The sequence below is a fragment of the Bos indicus x Bos taurus genome, chromosome 19 (assembly GCF_003369695.1).
Source record: "Bos indicus x Bos taurus breed Angus x Brahman F1 hybrid chromosome 19, Bos_hybrid_MaternalHap_v2.0, whole genome shotgun sequence".
Lineage (NCBI taxonomy): Eukaryota > Metazoa > Chordata > Mammalia > Artiodactyla > Bovidae > Bos > Bos indicus x Bos taurus.
Genome location: NC_040094.1, coordinates 42,940,898 through 42,960,634, shown reverse-complemented (window position 1 = coordinate 42,960,634; position 19,737 = coordinate 42,940,898). Strand labels below are relative to the sequence as shown.

Genomic DNA, 19,737 nt, shown 5'->3' with positions numbered 1-19,737 from the left:
GCTCTCTTTGGCAGTGCTTATACTACAACTGGAATAATATGGAGAAGATCAGCATGGCTCCTGTGCAAGGATGCATGCAAATTCGTGAAGTGTTACATATTTTTTTAAAAAAAAATTATACAAATGAACTTATTTAGAAAACAGACTCACAAACTTTGAAAACAAACTTACAGTTGCCAAAGGGAATATGTGGTGGTAGGGGGAATAAAATAGGAATTTGGAATGAACATATACACACTACTATATATATGATAGAGCATCAAGAAGGACCTACTGTATAGGACTGGAAGCTCTACTCAATATTCTGTAATAACCTATATGGGAAAAGAATCTGAAAAAGAATGGATATGTGTATGTGTATAAATGGATCACTTTGCTGTACAACTGAAACTAACAGAACATTGTAAATCAACTATAGTCCAATATAAAATAAAAATTAAATAAAAAAACAAGAATAAAACAATTTAGGGAAGGATGTTCAGTCTCACTCAAGATTAAAGAAATGGAAATTGAAGCAACAGAGAGACCTTTTTCAACCATTGAAAGGACAAAACTTGAAAAATAGCAACAGACAAACTTCAAAGTTTGATGAGACCTAGTGCTGATGGACGTGGTGAGGGAAATATGCTCATTCATGGTTGGTGGAAGTGAAAATGTGTAGGACTTTTTAGGAAGACTTAGAGGTGAAGATCCATGATGTACAGGACACTGGGCCTGCCTGGGGCCTTTTTTAAACATTTCAAATTCAAATTTCAATTTCAAATATACATGAAAGTAGAGAGGATGGCAGAACAAAGTCCCATATGCCCATCAGTTCAGGTCAGTCGCTCAGTCGTGTCCGACTCTTTGCGACCCCATGGACTACAGCACGCCAGGCTTCCCTGTCCATCACCAGCTCCCTGAGCTTGCTCAAACTCATGTCCATCGAGTCAGTGATGCCATCCAACCATCTCATCCTCTGTCGTCCCCTTTTCCTCCCGCCTTCAATCTTTCCCAGCAGCAGGGTCTTTTCCAGTGAGTCAGTTCTTCCCATCAGGTGGCCAAAGTATTGGAGCTTCCAGCTTCAGCACCAGTCCTTCCAGTGAATTTTAAGGACTGAATATTCATATTCATAATATGCCCATCACTCAGCTTCAGTAATCGTCAACTTGCTGCCATTCCTTTTTTCTTTTTTCAATATTTTAAAATTGAAATATAATTGATTTATAATGTGTTTATTTTTGCTGTACAGCAAAGGATTCAGTTATACATGTATATACATTCTTTTTAAAATACTCTTTTCCATTATGGTTTATTATAGGATTTTTTTTTTTTTTTTGGCTGAACTGGGTCTTCCTTGCGGTTCATGGGCTTCTGTAGCTGCAGCACCCAGGCTTAGTTGCACTGTGACATGTGGAATGTTGGTTCCCCGATCAGGGATTGAACCCATGGTCCCTACGTTGGAAGGAGGATTCTTAACCACTGGCCTGCCAGAGAAGTTCCTATCGTAGGATATTGAATATAGTTCTCTCTGTTATGCAGTAGGACTTTGTTTATCCAATCTGTATATACGAGCTTACATCTGTGAACCCCAACCTCCTTCTTCATCCCTCCCCTAACCCACTCCTGCTTGGCAACCACCTGTCTATTTTCTGTGCCCACGAACATGCTGCCATTCTTGTTCCTTCTCTCTCCTCCATCACCTTTTGTTGGGCAGACTGGGGTATTTTAAAGCAAAGATATAATTTCATTCACCTTGAATGGAAATTTCGCAATAGCCATCAAAAGAAAAACATGGCTTTACCCCTTCATCCGATAATCCCACTGTTAAAATTCCCTTAAGGATATATTGGTAAAAGTTCACCAGGCTAGATGTTCAGGCAGGTTTATTATTATATCATTGTTCGTGAGAAGGAAAAAATTCCTGGATGCCTGAGCGGAGGTTGGGAGGGACAGGAGTGAATGAATTATAGCTCACGGTCACAATGGATTAAAGAGAGTGAGGTGGCTCTCCAGGAGATATTATTAACTAAAAGATTGTGGTATTATTAACTGGGAGATGGAGGCATTGAAGAGATCGATCATACCCCTTTGTATGATTAAAATCTCTATAAATTGACAAAAACAACACGAAACGTCATAGCAACGCTTGGATGACTCTGTTGCTACAGAATCAAGTCCAAACTCTTGAGCACACCTTTCATGGTGGTCTCTCTTTCCAACCTTCGTTCTAGCCATTTCTCCCTCTAATAAGCCCTATGACTTGGTCCACAGATTCCCAAAATGGGTTCCAAGGAACCCTACCTTCACCTGCTCCTCCTGGAAGGGGCTTCATGGGTGATTAGGTTTGCGAAATGCTGTCCTCTCCTTGGAGAGTCACAGCGCACATTAGCTTCTTGAAGGCTCTGGGAAGTTCACAGTCAAACAAACAAAAACTGCTTGACCAGGATGTACATGCCTTGCTCTGGTCCCCCAGACTCTGGAGCATGGTTCTCAGCCCTGGCTTTCATCAGGGCTTCCCTGGTGGCTCAGCTGGTAAAAGAATCTGCCTGCAATGCGGGAGACCTGGGTTTGATCCCTGGCTTGGGAAGATCCCCTGGAGAAGGGAATGGCTACCCAGTCCAGTATTCTGGCCTGGAGATTTCCATGGACAGAGGAGGCTGGAGGGTATAGTCCTTGGGGTTGGAAAGAGTCAGACATGACTGAGAGATTTCACTTCACTTTACTTCACCAGCCCTGTGAGCAAAGGAGGAGAACCACTACGCTGTGGGGGCTCCTGCCCTTTTCTGAGCTTACATAGTCCCACCTCTCCTCTGCTAACTGCCCCCACCCCAACCATGCTGAAAGGAGTGTCTTAGTTCAGCCCCGGGCCTTTCCACCAGCTATTACCTTGGCCTGGAATGCCTTTGCCTGCATGTGCTGGCTCCTTCCTTAATTCAGTTTGCCTTTAAATGTCACCCGGGAGAGGCCTTCCTGCTCTGGCCCCCGGAAGCGCTGTTTCCCTTTTCATGCTTCCACGGAGAACATCTCATTCTCTGGTTTGATTATTTTCCATCTTTCCCACTACAGTATCTGCTCCGTACAAGCAAAGACGACTTTTGTGTTCATCACCATATCCCCAGAGCCTAGGGATAGCTCAGCACACAGTAGATGCTCAACCAACAGTAGCCAATCAAATGTGTTTCCTTTGAGGTTTGCTTTCCTTGGCATTCCTGTTGCTCCCAGTGAACAGTGATCCAGCTGCGAGTCTCCTGGTCCCCACCCACCTCTGCTCGGATGTGTTCTCACCTTGTCTCCTCTGCCTGGCAAAGCCCTGCCCTGGCTTCGAAACCCGGCTTTGTGGTCCCTCCCCGTGAAACCATCAGCAGCAGCCTGGTCTGAATGAGTCGCTCCCTCCTGCTCCTCCCAGGTGCCTGAACATACACACCTTCATCACCGCACAATAACTCGGCCCCGGGATGGACCGCGTGTCCATTTCTTGCTCACCTGCCTGTGCTCGTTAAGGGCAGGGCTTAGCTGACTCAGTGCTGAGTTCTTGGCACCCAGCCCAGTGATGGCCCCATCATGGATGCGATGAATGGGTGCTGAGGAAAAGCCCAGCACGGGCACTTACTGTCTGCATCCAGCAAGCCAACATCAATTGGGCACTTCCTGTGCATAAAGTGCCAAGTTAGACCTTAGAGTGGGTTCAGAGATGAACAGAAAGCTGTCTTTTGGCTGTGCATGCATGGTCAGTCGCTTCAGTTATGTCTGACTCTTTGCGACCCTATGGACGGTAGCCTGCCAGGCTCCTCTGTCCATGGGATTCTCCAAGTGGGAATACTGGAGTAGGTTGCCACGCTCTTCTCAGGGGATCTTCTCCACTCAGGGACCGAACCCAAGTCTTCTGTGTCTCTTGCATTGCAGGCAGATTCTTTTACTGCTGAGCCACCGGGGAAGCCCTCATTTGGCTGTAACAGATTGTAATTCTAGAAGGGGAGCCGATCCACCTCCAAATAATAATTCTAACGTGAGTGACAGCGACTAGCACTCTGGCACTAAAAGAGGTGAGGGAGAGGGTATTATTTCCTATTGTTATTGGAAAAAAAGTACAGCTTTGTTTTTTAAATGATTATTTATTTATTTTATTTTCAGCTGCACTGGTCTTGGTTGCCATGCCCGGGTTTTCTCTAGTTGTGGCGAGTAGGGGCTACTCTTCGTTGTGGTGCGTGGGCTTCTCATTCTGGTCCCTTCTCTTGTTGCGAAACGTGGGCTCTAGGGTGCCTGGGCTTCAGTGGTTGTGGCGCATGAACTTCGTTGCCCTGCGGCATGTAGAGTCCTCCTGGATCAGGGATCGAACCTGTGTGCCCTGCACTGGCAGGCAGATTCTCAACTGCTGGACCACCAGGGAAGTCCCAAACGACAACTTTAGGGGCTTAAAGCAACACTCACGTTATCTGACAATTCTGGAAGTCTGAGGTCTGAAGTGCATCTTGCAAGGTTAAATCAAGCTGTCAGCAGGGCTGAGCCCCTTCTGGAGGCACTCAGGGAGAACTGTTCCTTGCCTTTTCTGCTTCTAGAGAGTCTGCTTACATTCCTTCGCTCATGGCTTCTTCTCTCTGCCCTCCGCTTCTGTTGTCACATCTCCTTCTCTGGCTCTGAGCTTTCTCCCTGCCCCCACCCCTATTTAAGGACTCTTCCCAGGTGGTGCTAGTGGTAAAGAACCCTCCTGCCAACGCAGGAGATGTAAGACACGCAGGTTCGATCCCTGGGTCAGGGAAGACACCCTGAAGTAGGAAATAGTAACCCACTCTGGTATTCTTGCCTGGGAAATCCCATGGACAGAGGGGCCTGGCGGGCTATGGTCCATGGGATCGCAAAGAGTTGGACATGACTGAAGTGACTTAGCACTCATGCACATGGCTATATTGGGCTCAACCAGAAAATCCAGAAAATTCCAGTTAAGGAATGCAAATTCCTTAACTTAATCACACCTGCAAAGTCTCTTTTGCCATATAAGGTACACAGTTCTGGAGGTTAGGACGGGGACATCTGCCTAGCAGAGGGAAGGGTTACCTCTTACCCTGGGAGCCTTCACCCAGCCAGCTTGGGAGTCGCTGATTCTTCCAAATCCCTAGTGTGCACAAGGCCTGAGGCCAGCCACTGTCTCATGTCAGCCTCACCAAGAGTTTGTCATGGAAACCAAGTAGCCTCATTTTGCAGGTGAAGCTGAGAGAAGGGTTGTGACTTGTCCACAGCAGAGTCTGCATCGATCCAGGCCCTTGGAGTTGGCCTCCTGAGTGAGCTCTTTCCATAAGGGGCAGAATAGTGATCATGGGGGTTGAGAAGATTAGGGGCTGTGATTCCTCTCCAACAAAACCTTACTGGAGAAAGTGAATCACACCTGAAATGTTGAACAACAAGCCCAGGGCCTGGGTTTTGAGGCAGAGGCAGGACCAGGGGGCTGTGAAGCTGCCAGCTTCGGGCAGGTTTTAATGGGGAGGAGCAGCTGGGGGCCTCGTGTGGGACAGAGTAGTCCACGGGGCCCAGGCCTCTGCACAGGTGTGCTTCTCCCCTTTCTTGTTGGTCAGTCATGTGGATCGTCTTGTGGTGGGCTGGGTGATCAGAGGAGGCCCAGTGGTAAAGAATCTGCCTGCCAAGGAACTAGAGGCAGGAGACACGAGTTCGATCCCTGGGTTGGGAAGATCCCCTGGAGGCGGGGAGGAGGAAATGGCAACCCACTTCAGTATTCTTGCTTGGAGAATCCCATGAACAGAGGAGCCTGGTGGGCTGTAGTTCATGGGGTTGCAAAGAGTCAGATATGACTGAGCGACTGAGGATGCATGCGGCATAGGTGATCGAAGAGCCAAGAGACCCCCTTCCCGCTGGTGGTGTTAGGTGGGAGGAAGGAGACGCCAAGCTCAGAGCATCACACAGGCGAGACGCAGTGCCCACCCCGAGCGAGGTCCCAGTCTGAGTGGGGAGACAGAATGTGTACCCTAGGAAACATCCACTCTGATGGGAGAGATGAAGCCTCTTTCTCAGGGAGCCTGGGCCACACATCCCCTGGAGGAAATCACTTGAGAGTGTTGGAGAGCAGAGACCAGTGAGGGTGAATTAATCCAGGAGCAACCAGGCTCGCAGGGCACGGAGAGTCGAGTGGGCAGGTGGGCCAGGGCCTGGGGGCCTGGGAGGCTGGGGTCTTGAGGGTGGGCAGTCTGGAGTTCCTTTGGGATTTCTGAGTTGGTTCTCACAGGTCCTCAGGTCCCCTTCAGCCTGAGGGCAAAGGGGAGAAGGGATGAGCCCCGGGCCTGAAAGGGGACACCCCTGACCTGTTGCCTTCTCATCCTCCCCGCTAGCTACCTCAGGCCAAAGAAGGGGAGGGGTGGATAGGGGAGAGAAAGGCGGGGCAGAGGGGAGAAGCTGAAGCTGGTCCTCTCAAGCTGGACTCTTCCAGCCTCAGAAGCAGCAAGGGTTCCCACCTGTGCCCCACTCTGGCTACCCTTCCTGGACCTCCTCCCCATCCATTCCTGCTGGTTTGGGGCCTCCCTTGCCCTGTCCTCCTGCTCTGGGCGCTGAGGCCTCTGGCCCTTGCTGGGACGGGACTCTGGACAGCTGATGTGTCTTTGCCTAGAAAGATGCGGTATCCCGGGTGTCCACCCAGGGAGCATGTTTCCTGGAAACCAGTTATGGGAGAACGGAGCACTTGGGGCTCTCTGGTATGTGTGGGGGCACTGGAGGAACCCCCTGCCTCTGACTCTCCTAATTGGATGCCTCCTGAGGGCCCAGATTGTTTGCATCTCCCATGGCTGCCAGGGAGGCAGAGGGTGGGGCCTTCTTTGGAACCAGACACAAATCATTAGAGGGTGGATCTGGGCAGGGCAGGCCTGGGGCCTCAGGAGAGAGGCTGAGGAAATAGGAGAAGAGGATTATCCTCTTCTCCAGAATAGGGGAAGAGGATTCCACCTGAGGGCAAGCACGCAGGGCGAGGGTGCACTTACTGGCCAGGGGGTGGAGGTGCTCAGGGTGAGGTAAGGGGTAGGGCATCCTTGGTGACCCTGTGTAGCCCATCCTGGGCGAGGTCCCCACAGGTGAGAGGGGCTCAGGGTCTTTGAGGAAGCAAGCTGACAGGCCCTGGTGGCCGGGCTCTGGGGGTAGGGCAAGGGCTTTGAGAACCCTTAAGGATTTGGGGTGTTCTCTTCATCAGTCAAGCCAAGGTCCCAGCTGGGATTCACCCCCACATCCTGGGCCTCTCACTTTCCCAACCTCACTCTTTCCTTGGAGGGAGGGTAGGTGGCCATGTAGTCCCTTTCTGGGTCCCTGTCTTCCACCCTAGTCACAGTCTAGGGTCCTCGTTCCTAACAACTCAGCGAACACTTACAGAGCACCTGCTGCATACATGCTGTGTTCTGGGTTCTGGGTGGGTGGGCACTGTCCTAGGAGGGTGACAGTTAATGCTTGGGGGCCCTGTAGGAGCCAAGGTCAGCTGGGCTGTTGTGGCAAGATGTTTGTCAACATCAATATGCATCTACTTTTATTTTTAGAATTTATTTTTGGTTGTGCTGGGTCTTCATTGCTGTGCTCAGGTTTTCTCTAGTTGTGGCAAGCAGGGGCGACTCTCTAGTTACGGTGCGTGGGCTTCTCATTGCGGTGGCTTCTCTTGTTGCAGAGCACAGGCTCTAGAGCTCGAGCTCAGAAGTTGTGTCGTGCTGGCTTAGTTGCCCCATGGGATGGAGTTGGATACAACTTAGCAACTGAACCACAACATCAATGTGGGAACTTAGTTCCCAGACCAGGGATCGAACCTGTGTCCCCTGCATTGGAAGGTGGACCACTGGACCACCAGTGAAGTCCTGATATGCATCTATTGAACATCAACTGCATACGGGGCCCCCCAGATCACCTTGCACCTTCCATCAACACCATAGGGTGAGTGTAGTCCCAGGGACCCTCCCCGCATACCCTGCTGCTGCTGCTGCTAAGTCGCTTCAGTCGTGTCCAATTCTGTGCGACCCCATAGACGGCAGCCCACCAGGCTCCCCCGTCCCTGGCATTCTCCAGGCAAGAACACTGGAGTGGGTTGCCATTTCCTTCTCCAGTGCATGAAAGTGAAAAGTGAAAGTGAAGTCGCTCAGTCGTGTCCGACCCTTAGCATGGACTGCAGTCTACTAGGCTCCTCCGTCCAGGGGATTTTCAAGGCAAGAGTACTAGAGTGGGGTGCTATTGCCTTCTCCGGATACCCTAGTCCTGCTGAAGTCCGAGACAGGCCTGTTCTACTCATGCTGAGAACGCACGGGCTCTTCAGCAACCTTTGGAGAGGAAACCCAGGGCCTGGAGGTTTGGTCAAGCCCGGGGCTGGCGTGGGGACCCTGGGGGGATTCAGCCGTCTGCCCGGGGTCTCTTCCGGCGGTCCCCTCCCTGCTGTGCTGGACTCCCAGCGGCCTCTGGGGCTGGATGCCTCCTCCTGTTCCCTTCCTCTTCCTCCTTTGGGCCAAGCTGCTGACACCTGCGGGGGGTGTGGGCCTGGTGCTGCCCCTCCGGCTGTCAGGGGCCTCTCCCTGCTGGGGGTGGAGGACAGGCCCGGGCAGGAGGAGTCACGGCCGAGAGGACCTTGGCTCCTGCCAGGCCTTCCTTCCTTCCCTGGCACGGAGAGTGGGCACTGTTCGGGCCCTGGCTTCAGGCCCTGCCTACTGCCTGCTGGCTGCTCAGAAACCCTGGGCCTCGGCTTCCTCACAGCATCGTTGGGGAAATCCGGCAAGGGCTGTCCAGAGCCGTGAAGGAAGCATGTCTGGTCTTCTTAGGCCTTCCAAGGATGGCCACACTCTCCAGAGACCCAGGGAGACCTTCCTGGGGTCTGTCTCTGCCCCTCCATCTGGGGAGAGGAGCTGAGCTGGGCCTGTCCTTCCGCAAGTGAGGCCTTTCTGGGCTGAGGTGGGCACAGAAGTGGAGGGGGGCTCCAGAGGTGGCAGAGTCTCTAAAGACCAGAGGCACAGGGCCTGGGAGTCACTGGTGTGGGGAAACCTAGGCCCTGCCCTTGGCGCACAGCCTGATGTCAGCAGGGGAAAGGGTAGAGTGACGGGGTGATGGTGGGGCCTTGGTGATTTTCGAGAAAAGAAGGTTAGGAAACTCTCTGTCCCTTCAAACTGGGCTTCAAGACTAACGTCTGGGTAGTTTGGAGGTGGGGTGCAGGCTCTGGAGAGGCAGAGGGTGGGTGGCGGGTGCCCTGTGGCCTGCCCCTCTCCAGGCTGCTAGCTCTGCTTCATATTCACTTCTCTGAACTTAGGGAGGCCTGTCTGGACAGAGGAGGGCAGTCAGCTGCTGGGGGAAGGGGGTTCCTGGGAGGGTGGCTCCAGCGGAGGGGAAGCTCTTTCTCTGTGGGGGTGAGTGGCTGGTGCAAGGCTGGCCTCTGAGCCACTTAGGTGACCCCAGGTTCTGTTTGTTCCCTTCCCCAGCCTGTCCTGGAGTAGCAGGAAGTCCTCCCAGATATCGTGGAAGAACCCTGGTGTTCTGACCTTGCCCCCTAGTCTTGACCTTGAGACCCTGCTCCCCACTCCCAGGAACGCTGGGAACCCCCAGACTTTACAGTCAAGGTGGGAGCAGAATAAACTCTGGTTGTCTTCTCTCGGCAGCCCGTGCAGTCTCCACTCTCCAACAAGGAGACACCCTTGCGTGCGAGGCCACCCACTTTCTAGGCAGGAAGTCCTTCCAGCAGTCTGACCTCAGCACACCAGCTCTGATCTGCGTGGAACCCGGACTCCCTCCCTGTCCCCGTGTGTGTGGGCCCAGAGCCCAGGCCACCCATGTGCCTCCCTCCACCCCTGGAAGCTTCCCATTCAGACAGGCCCCTTGCAGACACAGACGCCAGGGTCCTGGCAGCACCTAAATCATTAGCACCGCCGAGATTAGGCTGCTAATCTCCTGGCTGGGAGCGGGCGGGTGCCAGCCGCCAGGATGTGGGCTTGTGCTTTTTCCTCGCAGGGGCCGCCCTTCCCCAGGGTGCGGCCGCCCGGCAGGTCTTGCCTCTCCTGCGCTCAGCGCCTTCTCTGGGGGCCCTTTGGGGGCGTCTTTCCACAGGTACTGGTAGAGTGAGCAGTGGCAGTCCCCCTAACCAACTCTCTGATTCCCTCTCTCCCTCAGTCCCCGCCTGACTCATTCCCACAAAGACCCTGGGAGGCAGGAGTTACCCCATTTTGCAAATGAGGCAACCGAGGCAGTGAACTGACTTCCTGAAAGGCTTGAATCCAGGGTTCCCTCAGGTCAGCAGCTGGGACTGTTCCTCTCAGGGCAGCCCCCTGGCCAGGGACTGAGTCTTCTGCACAGGCTGGAAGTAATCTCAGGAGAGCTGGGGGCTCCCCTAAGCCAGAGGCTGACTCAGGCCCACTGTGAGAGGTGGGGGAGGGTGTCCCCCTGGATCTCTCCACCCTCTCCCTGGGATCCAAGGATGCTGGGTGGGGGGCCAGAGCAGCCCCAGGCTCCGGGCCTGTGGAGCCTTGTCCCAGGCCCTTTCTAGCTCCCAGGGTTGGGTTCTCCGGACTCCCCCAAGGATGAGCTCAGCTGCCTAATTGCGGCTGAGGATGGAGGATCACCCTACCCCCGGGGCTGCGGCTCCAACACCACCTTTGTTTCTAACAATGGCGGCTAAGAGGCTATCGTGCCCAGGCCAGGCTTGGGCAGGGGAGGGGGCCGGGGGAGGCACTCGGGTGTCCAGCCTGAGCCCCAGGCCCTGGGCGGCTTGTACAGAAGCAAATTACACGGCTGGGGTTTTGGCTCCGACTTCAAGGGCCAGGGGCCCAGCCCCCCTTTAGCCTGACTATAAAGGGCTGCCCGGGGTCTCTGTCCAGACCAGACCCTGCGCTTGACTTGTGGACATCATGGCCGCCACCACCACCAGCATCCGCCAGTTTTCCACCTCCGGCTCTGTCAAAGGCCTGTGTATGCCCAGTGGGGGTTTCTCTCGGATGTCTTCCATCCGTGTTGGGGGTGCTTGCCGGGCCCCCAGCCTCCTGGGAGTCGGCGGCTCTGGCAACATGTCCATGTCCTCGTCCCGCTTCTCCATGGGCTTGGGGGGCGGCTATGGCGGGGGCTATACCTGCAACCTGGGCGGGGGCTTCGGCTCCAGCTTTGGCACGGTCGACAACTTGCTGGGAGGCAGTGAGAAGGAGACCATGCAGAACCTCAACGACCGCCTGGCCTCCTACCTGGACAAGGTGCGCGCCCTGGAGGAGGCCAATGCCGACCTGGAGGTGAAGATCCATGACTGGTACAAGAAGCAGGGACCCGGGCCCGCCCGAGACTACAGCCACTACTTCAAGACCATCGAGGAGCTTCGGAGCAAGGTGGGCACTCCCTGCCCTCTGTCCTCAGTATCTACTTCCGACTCATGCATCCCAACTTTGGACCTTTGCCAACATCTCTCCTCCAGCCTAGGTTTCCATCATTCATTCATTCATTCACTCACGCTCTCACTTGCCCTGGAACCCAGCTCTGGTCCCCAGGCCTGGAGGGCATCCTGTGAAGGGAGGCTGTTTGGAGTTCCTTCTTCCTGGGGGAGGGTATTTGGTGTGGGTGATGTAGGCATGGTCAGGGAAGTCTTCAGAACCTTGAGGGCAGCAGCAGATGTTCCAGGTATAGAGATCAGTGTGGGCAAAGGCATAGAAGTGGAACAAATTTGGTGTGGCTGCTGGGAGATGAGGCTGGAAGTCTCCTTCTCACTAGTCCATTCTCCTCTGAGTTTGCTCCCCTGCTACCTGCCTCACCTCCTCCAGGCAGTCCTCCTGGATGGACGGCACTTGACTTTTGTCCTCAGACCTTGGGGTCCTTTCTATACTTTGAGGTTCAGTCTATGCTTTGTTCATTGGGCTGATTTCACTGAGTTTGACATATTCTCACAGTTGTTTTCTCTGTGGGTCTTCCTTAGTCCTTCCATGATGGTCACTCTGGGGTTTCCTAAGGGCAGAATCTGTCTCTCCTTGCTGAGTTTGCGGAGGAGGGCAGGGTGGTCCCTGAGAAAAGGCGCTGTGTCTTCCCACTCAGACTGGAAGCTCCCAAGGGGAGAAATTTCTCTAACTTAGTCTGATGGAAGAGGCAACACACACACACACTATGATCTCTATGAACTCATGACCTTGGCATCCTGTGAACGTTGCACCTGGGTCTTTTGCACAAAACTTCTAGCTGGAAGGACCTAAAGGGCTGCAGTTTCCAGAGGCAGCAGAGAGGTCAAAGAGGTTCAGGAGCCAGGCTTGGGGAGGTCTAGGCTGGGTGCTGGCTGACCTGGGCTCAGCCCGCTCAGTTTCCTGGTGGAGAAGCAGGCCTGTGGCCCTGTGAGGGGCTTTGCCTGCTCCTGCCAAGGACCCAGGCCAGAAAGGGAACTCCTGCAGTTGCCCCCTGGAAGCCGCACCGATGGGCGTGCCAGATCAGATATTGGGCTTGGTCTGGGCAGCGGGGAACCCAGGGGAGCCCTGGTGAGTCAGTGTTCCTGGGCTCTGGGGTCAGCCAGCTCTTCACCCCAGACCCCAGCACGCTGCGCACCAGGCCGCTGAGTCACTGCCCTTTGGCGGTTTGCACCACCACCCACTTGCTGGGCCCCATCAGTCTCCTGAGTGGGAGGTGGGAGGTGGTAGGTGGGGCAGGTCTGCAGGCTGCAGACCAGCCCATTGAGGTCCTGGGGCGAGTTCAAACTGGCTCCTGGGTTCAGTCTGAAAACCGAGACTGACCCAGGGAGCTTTTTCAGAACTTAGGGCCTCGAGTGGGCTCTGAGGTCCAGGCTGAGTTTCCTGGGGCTTCCCCCTCTCACAGCCGTACACTTCAACCCTCAGTCTTAAAAAACTCCAAAGTCGACCCAGCTCATCTGCCAAGACTTCCTCTCTGCTTCCTCTGGGCAGCATGCAGGGGCCTTGCCCTCCCCCATGGCCCTTGACGGGAGCCTCTCTCCTGTGTTTCTAGCAATAATGACAGCTCTGTTCCTTCCAGAGCCTCCCCCTTTCCCTGTGGTCGTTTGAACCTCCCAGATAACCCTGCGGGAAAAGAAAACCTTGTCCTAAGGTTTGATGTGGGACCCATCATAGCTTTATTAACCATTTCATTAATTGTTTAATTAAATTAATGTTTCCTGGGGGTTGACTCTGGGCCAGGCACTGTGCCCAGGGCTGGGGATTCCAAACAGAATGAGACAGGCATGAGACAAGGCCATGTTCCTCTGGAGCACAGAGACCAGTGGAAGAGAAGAAAAATACACATAAAAAAGTCATGGGAAAAAATTGCATTTGTGAGAAGTACTGTGTAAGAGAGATGGGCCGAGGGGAGGAATGATGGGGAGGAAGGACTCAGGGAATGCAAAAGGGCTTCCTGGAGGAGGTGGCAACTGAGCCCAGAGGTGAGTTTAGTTGGGGAAGATGGAGTGAGGTCCAGGCAGCTTAGGCAGTGACTCCCATGGTGGGAGAGGATTGCATATGGGTCTTTCTACTGGCATCATGGTCTGCATGCCTGGGTATCATGCTTTCTCTCCTTGTGAGGAGACCACAGGGGCCCTCACCTCCCTCACTCCAGCCCACTATCCAAAGGGTTGTCAGAGGGGTGTTGCAAGGCCTTCCCAGGGCTGCCGAGCGTGCTTGCTCACTGGCCCCACCATGTCCCCCAGATCCTGGCGGCCACCATTGACAACGCCAGCTTGGTGCTGCAGATCGATAATGCCCGCCTGGCAGCTGATGACTTCCGCACCAAGTGAGTCGGGGCCTCCCGGGCGGCTCAGGGGGCTGGTGCGGTCTGGCTCTGCACCCCACAGAGCTCTCTGTGCGTATGAGGGTGTCCTCGCGGCACTCCATGGCTCATGCTTCCCCTCGCTCCAGGTACGAGACGGAGCTGAACCTGCGCATGAGCGTGGAGGCCGACATCAACGGCCTGCGCAGGGTGCTGGACGAGCTGACCCTGGCCAGAGCCGACCTGGAGATGCAGATCGAGAACCTCAAGGAGGAGCTGGCCTACCTCCGGAAGAACCACGAGGAGGTGAGGTTGGCTTGGGGATACGGGAAAGACTTGCCTGGAAACAGGCAAGGCTGGGCTCCCACATCTGCCTGGGCCAAGGCCACGTTCTCTGTCCAATTCCTGTCTCTGATGCGTTCCTGGCTCTGACCCTGGGAGACCCTCAGGGGGCCCTGGTTGAGGCCTGGAGGGCCCTCTCTCCGGAAAGATACTTCCCTGTCCCTCAGGGACAGCCTGCTATGTGGTGGCAGTTAACTATCTAATAGGCCAATCGGTCTAAGAACTCACCGGCTAATTATTATGATTAATTGTAATAGTGATAGTCATAACAACAAGGAACATCTGCCCAGCGCATTCCAAGTGATTCATGCGATTATCTCAGCTGATACCGACAGTGTCGCTGGGAGAAAGGAGCGAGTTCCTCCCTTTACCAGCGAGGGGACTGAGGTTCAGAGAGGTTAAGGAATTTAGCCAAGGCTGCACAGGGGTGGGTCTTCCCCAGGTCTCCCTGAGCCATTTCTGCAGCAGCTCTGACGTCACCACTCTGCCACTTCTCCCACCACCTAGGGACCCCAAGGCTTAACCCAAGGGTAGGGATCCAAGACCCTGCAGGGGGACTGATGAGCCGTGTGGCTTCCTTCTCACCAGACCTCTGGGGTGGCCTGAGCTGAGAGAGCCTAATGCCCAAACAGCAGGAGTTCATCCAGTGGTTCTGCTTGATTTTGAGGCTGGTTTTGGGGATGCATCCCTGAGCAGATTCACATTTCCTAATGAGGTCTGACTCCCCCAGTGCCAGCAAGGGGCTGCTTTCCCTGTGCTCGTGCTGCGTGGTTGGTGGTAGGGCCCCGAAGTGAGGGGTCAGGGCAGGGAGTGAGGTTGTCCTGACTCATCCCCCAGCATAACCAGGAGTTGCCTTCTCTCCTGCCCCAGCATGCACTGGGGCTGGGCGAAGCCCACCATCCAAGTGTGTGTTGGGGGAGATTGTTGACATCCACAGCCATGCACGTTTGAGACATGACAACATCCATCTCCGCCATCAGGGTGAGGAGCTGTTGGCCTATCTATGTCTGTCCTCTGCAATCATCTCTCCCAGAATGAGAAGGCAGCCCCAGGGACGCTCCCCAGGATGGCCCTGAGTGAGCCCCTGTACCCCTCTCTGTCCAGGAGATGAATGCTCTGCGAGGCCAGGTGGGTGGGGACGTCAACGTGGAGATGGACGCCGCCCCCGGCGTGGACCTGAGCCGCATCCTGAACGAGATGCGCGACCAGTACGAGAAGATGGCGGAGAAGAACCGCAAGGATGCCGAAGACTGGTTCTTCAGCAAGGTGGGTGGCCCGCGTGAGCAGGTGTGCACACGTGTGGGTGCTTGTGCTTTGTGCTGAGCACTGACTGGAAAATTTGCAGATGTGGATTCCCAGCTGGAAGGACCTTTGGAAACCAGTTGGGACCAAACCATCACGTTCAGGGGGAGACTATGAGGCTCAGAGAGGCCTCAAGCTCACATAGCCCTTCACGGGGGCAGGGGGAGCAGAGCCAGATCTCCTGACCCCACCAGACACTCTCCCAGCCTGGGAACTCATAGGCAGGTGTGTATTTGGATGCAGACTCCCCTGCCCCCAGTAAGAACAACACATTGAGCAGTGGCAGCACCCAGACTGTGATGGGCACACAGAGAGCAAAGGCCAGGGCCTGCCCTTACATGTGCCTGCAACCCAGTAAGGAAGAAGCAAAGGACCGCAGGACAAGATGAATCCTGCAAGCGCCAGTGTGCACCAGTGGGCCTGAGGCCCTCTAGGGCGGGGGAAGGGCAGGTCTGGGAGGTCAGGGCTCGGGGATGGCCCCTGCCCTCTGCCTCACCTCTGCCAGCTTCCTCAAGCCCCAGGGGCCCATCCTGCCTTCCAGACGGAGGAGCTGAACCGCGAGGTGGCCACCAACACCGAAGCCCTGCAGAGCAGCAGGACGGAGATCACGGAGCTGCGCCGCACGGTCCAGAACCTGGAGATTGAGCTGCAGTCCCAGCTCAGCATGGTAGGGCCGCTGTCCCCTCCCTGCCCTGTGCCCACCGCTCCAGGGTGGGCCCTGCCTCCTGGACCCCCACTGGGAGAACCAGAGGCTCCCTGCCCCGCCCTGCCTCTTCATACTCTGCCCCACCTCCTGCCCTGCCATGCTGGCAGCACCCACAGGCCTGCACCACCTGGGGACCCACTTCTGGGGGCTCCATCGTGGGGAAGGGCCCCAGCTCGGTTTCCCCAGTCACCTACACCTTGACCCCCAGAAAGCATCGCTGGAGGGCAGCCTGGCAGAGACTGAGGCACGCTATGGAGCCCAGCTGGCCCAGCTGCAGGGACTCATCAGTAGCATTGAGGCTCAGCTGAGCGAGCTCCGCTGTGACATGGAGCGGCAGAACCATGAGTACCAAGTGCTGCTGGACGTGAAGACCCGGCTGGAGCAGGAGATTTCTACCTACCGCCGCCTGCTAGAGGGCGAGGACGCCCAGTGAGTGGAGGGCACCCTGCCTGTGCTTGGAGGGCTGGGGTGGCTTCACCCAGGGAGGGATGGCACCAGCTGAAGCAGGAGGAGGTGTGGAGGCTTGCAGGAGATGAAGCAGAGAACACTGGCTGGGGGCCCACTAGATGGTATAGGCTCTGGGGAGCCAACGGGGCCCTTTTGTGTAGAGAGAAGTATGGTTGTCAAGATGTCTTAGAACAGTCACTTGGGCTACAGAGAGAGAAATGTGTCTGAGGGTCCAGGGTGAGGTCAGGGAGACCTGTCAGGAGGCTGGAGCAGGGAGTAAGGCCAGGGAACGTGTTAGTCGCTCAGTCATGTCCAGACTCTTTGTGACTCTATGGACTATAGCCCTCCAGGCTCCTCTGGCCATTGAATTCTCCAGGCAAAAATCCTGGAGTGGGTGGCCATGCCCTCCTCTAGGGGATTCCTGACCCAGGGATCGAACCCAGGTTTCCTGCATTGCAGGCAGATTCTTTACCATCTGAGTCACCGGGGAAGAAGCCCTGCTATAAGGCAGGTGGAGGACAGGGGAGGGGAGGTCGTGTACCCAGAAGATGTGTTAGCTAAAAACAGCAGGGCTGGATGCCTGAACACGGGGGTGAGCGTGGCTTGTAGGCGGAACTCAATAAATGTTTGAGTAAGTGCATGAAGGAATGGGTAACAATGGCACTGGGTTTCTGGTTCCAGTGACTGGTTGGTGATCCCATTGTCCAGGATGGGTGGTGCTCTGGTTTGGAGTTGGGAGGGTGCTCAGGCCCTGGTGTAAAGGGGCCATGGATATCCTGGAGTCTCCATGCTTAGTCACTCATTCCAGCGTTTTGCTCTGTGCCAGTGGCCAAGTCCATCTGTAGTCTAACCGCAGTCTCTCCTGTTTTAATGAAGTTTATTTATTGGGCCCTTCAGGATACTGAAAAAAAAAAAAACCACTCTCTCAGCTTCTCCTTGTAAATCCCTGGTTGGCAGCAAAGTGCCTCTGGGCCTCCTGTTGGAGTATCCGCTTTCCTTATTCCTGCCCACTGGGCCTGTCCCTCTGACCCTGTGGTTGGCATTCTCTGCTGTGTACCCCACGCTGTGATTTCTCTCCGATTTCCTGGGACTTCGCTCCCCTCGGCCTCACCAGCTGCTACTCCTCCCAGGGGGCTGGACTCCCCACCGGCACCCCTGGGCTGACAGCTCCCCCTCTTCCTGCAGCCTGTCCACCCAGTACTCCTCGTCCCTGGCCTCTCAGCCCACCCGGGAAGGTAAGAGCCTGCCCCGTCCTGCCCAGGGTGGGTGGGGAGAGGCTGAGGCCCCTTCTGTGGGGGGGGGCTCAGGGAGGGCCTCCAGCCTGAGGTTCTGTGTGTATCCCTCCCCCTCCGCCCGCAGGCACGGTGACCACCCGCCAGGTGCGGACCATCATGGAGGAAGTCCAGGACGGCAAGGTGGTCTCCTCCCGCGAGCAGGTCCATCGCTCCACCCACTGAGGCCCCTTTCCACCTGCAACAGCCCAGCCTCCAGGGCCCAGGGGCAGCCATCGCCTCCATCTCCCAGCACGCTACTGCCACGCCCCAAGAGCCCGTCTGGGCCACCACCCAAGAGCTGTTGCATTTCTCTGTCTGCTTCCTGCCTCCCCTCGCTGAGGGGGGTCTCCTGACTTTGTCCCAGTGACTGCAATTAAAGCTTTGCTTGAAGTTCAATGTCTCCTGTGATTTGGTCTGGTCATTGGTTTGGGCATTGTGGGCTGGCGATGGCGGGGTGAGGAGAGTTTGTTAAATGTTTGGGGCTGCTTGTCACCTGCCAATCTGTTCTCCCAGCCCATCTGGGCCTGGGGCCCAAAGGAGGGAGGCAGGATGCTTGAAGATGGAGGGATGGGACAGTCCACCAGGTTGGGGAAGTTTTTGAGAGTCAGTCCCTGGGTGCCCCATTATCTGTGGCTGGCCCCTGGAAGGGCCCCATAGACTTTCCAGGAGCCACACCTGTTATAGAGAGCGCCCTGCCTTAGCCTGGGGTTGGGTACAAGGTCAAGATCAGAGGGAGAGGGGCTGGGCAGGGGGTTTCCTGGAGAAGTGGTCCAGGGCACTGAAGGGTGTGAGTGTGGCAGGGGCATGGCCAGCCCATGGAAGCAGACGGGCTCTGTTGGGCTTGGGGGTGTGTGGGGCGGGGTGGCCGCTCTGCGTGTGAGCGTGGGGGGGCGTCCTGTTTGCTTTGGTGGCTTGGCAGCTGCTGGGCTATTGGGGAATCTCTCTCAGCTGCTGGTGGGGGCTGTCTGGGCCTGTCTGGGAAGTGGAAGCCATCGGCAGTCTGAGACACGACCACATTCCGCCCAGCGGGCCCGCCGGGACCCTGGGACTGAGGGTGGTGGGCAGGGCAGGGTGGGGCTGTGGGGCGGGCACCCGGCCCATCCTGAGGGGCTAGCTCAGGGGATGGGGTGGGGCCTCTGGGGGTGGCTGCAGGGGACCCCTCCCAACTGGTGGGGGTTGAGGGTTCCCAGGAAGACCGTCTTCTTGGGCAGTGTCCTTTAGATTTCTAGCCAGCTGGGACCTGAAGCCACATACCCCCCATCCAAGGGTTCTTGGGGCACAGGAAGGGTAGGGAGGCTGTTCCTCTTATTTTGATGCCCCCTCCCAAACTGCCACTTCCCCAGCCTGCAGCTAAGCTCCTCTTTGCCCACTCCAGCCCAGAACTCCCCAGTTGAGAAAGAGAAAATGGGGAAAGGTCAAGAAAGGATGCTAGGGTCCCAGGGCGTTCCAGGGCGAGAGACAGGAGCAGAAAACTGGCCAGATGGAATCATGGCCCCTACATGCTCCCCTGGCGTCAGGGCTCTGCAGAAGGGGGGGCCAGTGTGTCAGGGGCCCCCGGGGAGGCGGAAGGGTGCTGTGGCTGAGTGCAGTGAAGGATGAAGGATGAAACCCTGCCAGAAGGGTTCTGAGTCAGGTCGGGCAGAGGGACACCCTCCCTGTATAAGCCCCAGCTTCCTCTTCTGTAAATGGGATGGTAATCAACCTTGACCTAGCTGCTGCATGCTGAGCCCAGTGGATTTGGGTCCAAGGCAAGATGGGGTCTCGGTGCTTGCTGCCTCCCCTGCCGCCCAGGGGTAGCACCAGGTGTGGCATGGTGTATGGCTGGGAACAGCCTGGGTTCCAAACCCATTTTCCCACCAGACACAGGGTCCAAGCAGGTGTGGCTGGGGTGGCAGCTGCCTGGGAGGGCCCGTGGCAGTGACGTCCTTCTTATTCCTCTTCTCCGTATTAGGTCATGGGAAAGCGTAGCTGGAGGGCCCGCCTGAATCACAGGTGACGGGGCTGAGACCA

General features: G+C 55.8%; 1 protein-coding gene and 1 non-coding gene across 2 annotated transcripts; both read left to right on the top strand.

Moving 5' to 3' along the window:
• Nucleotides 1-104, top strand: LOC113878613. Its single transcript, XR_003507041.1, has one exon. It is a non-coding gene; the product is annotated as a U6 spliceosomal RNA (small nuclear RNA).
• Nucleotides 105-8,126: 8,022 nt separating this feature from the next.
• Nucleotides 8,127-18,123, top strand: LOC113877208 (keratin, type I cytoskeletal 42). Its single transcript, XM_027517096.1, has 8 exons — nucleotides 8,127-11,294; nucleotides 13,598-13,680; nucleotides 13,806-13,962; nucleotides 15,103-15,264; nucleotides 15,842-15,967; nucleotides 16,215-16,435; nucleotides 17,639-17,688; nucleotides 17,813-18,123. The coding sequence occupies exons 1-8, from the start codon at nucleotides 10,830-10,832 to the stop codon at nucleotides 17,908-17,910; spliced, it is 1,362 nt and encodes a 453-aa protein (XP_027372897.1). The 5' UTR covers nucleotides 8,127-10,829; the 3' UTR covers nucleotides 17,911-18,123.
• The last annotated feature ends 1,614 nt before the right edge of the window (nucleotides 18,124-19,737 follow it).

Bases quoted from the DNA above. Each gene is read 5' to 3' on its own strand.
- LOC113877208 (XM_027517096.1), top strand. From the start codon at position 10,830: ATGGCCGCCACCACCACCAGCATCCGCCAGTTTTCCACCTCCGGCTCT. The intron at 15,968-16,214 runs GTAGGGCCGCTG...CTTGACCCCCAG, and splicing joins TGCAGTCCCAGCTCAGCATG to AAAGCATCGCTGGAGGGCAG. The intron at 17,689-17,812 runs GTAAGAGCCTGC...CTCCGCCCGCAG, and splicing joins CTCTCAGCCCACCCGGGAAG to GCACGGTGACCACCCGCCAG.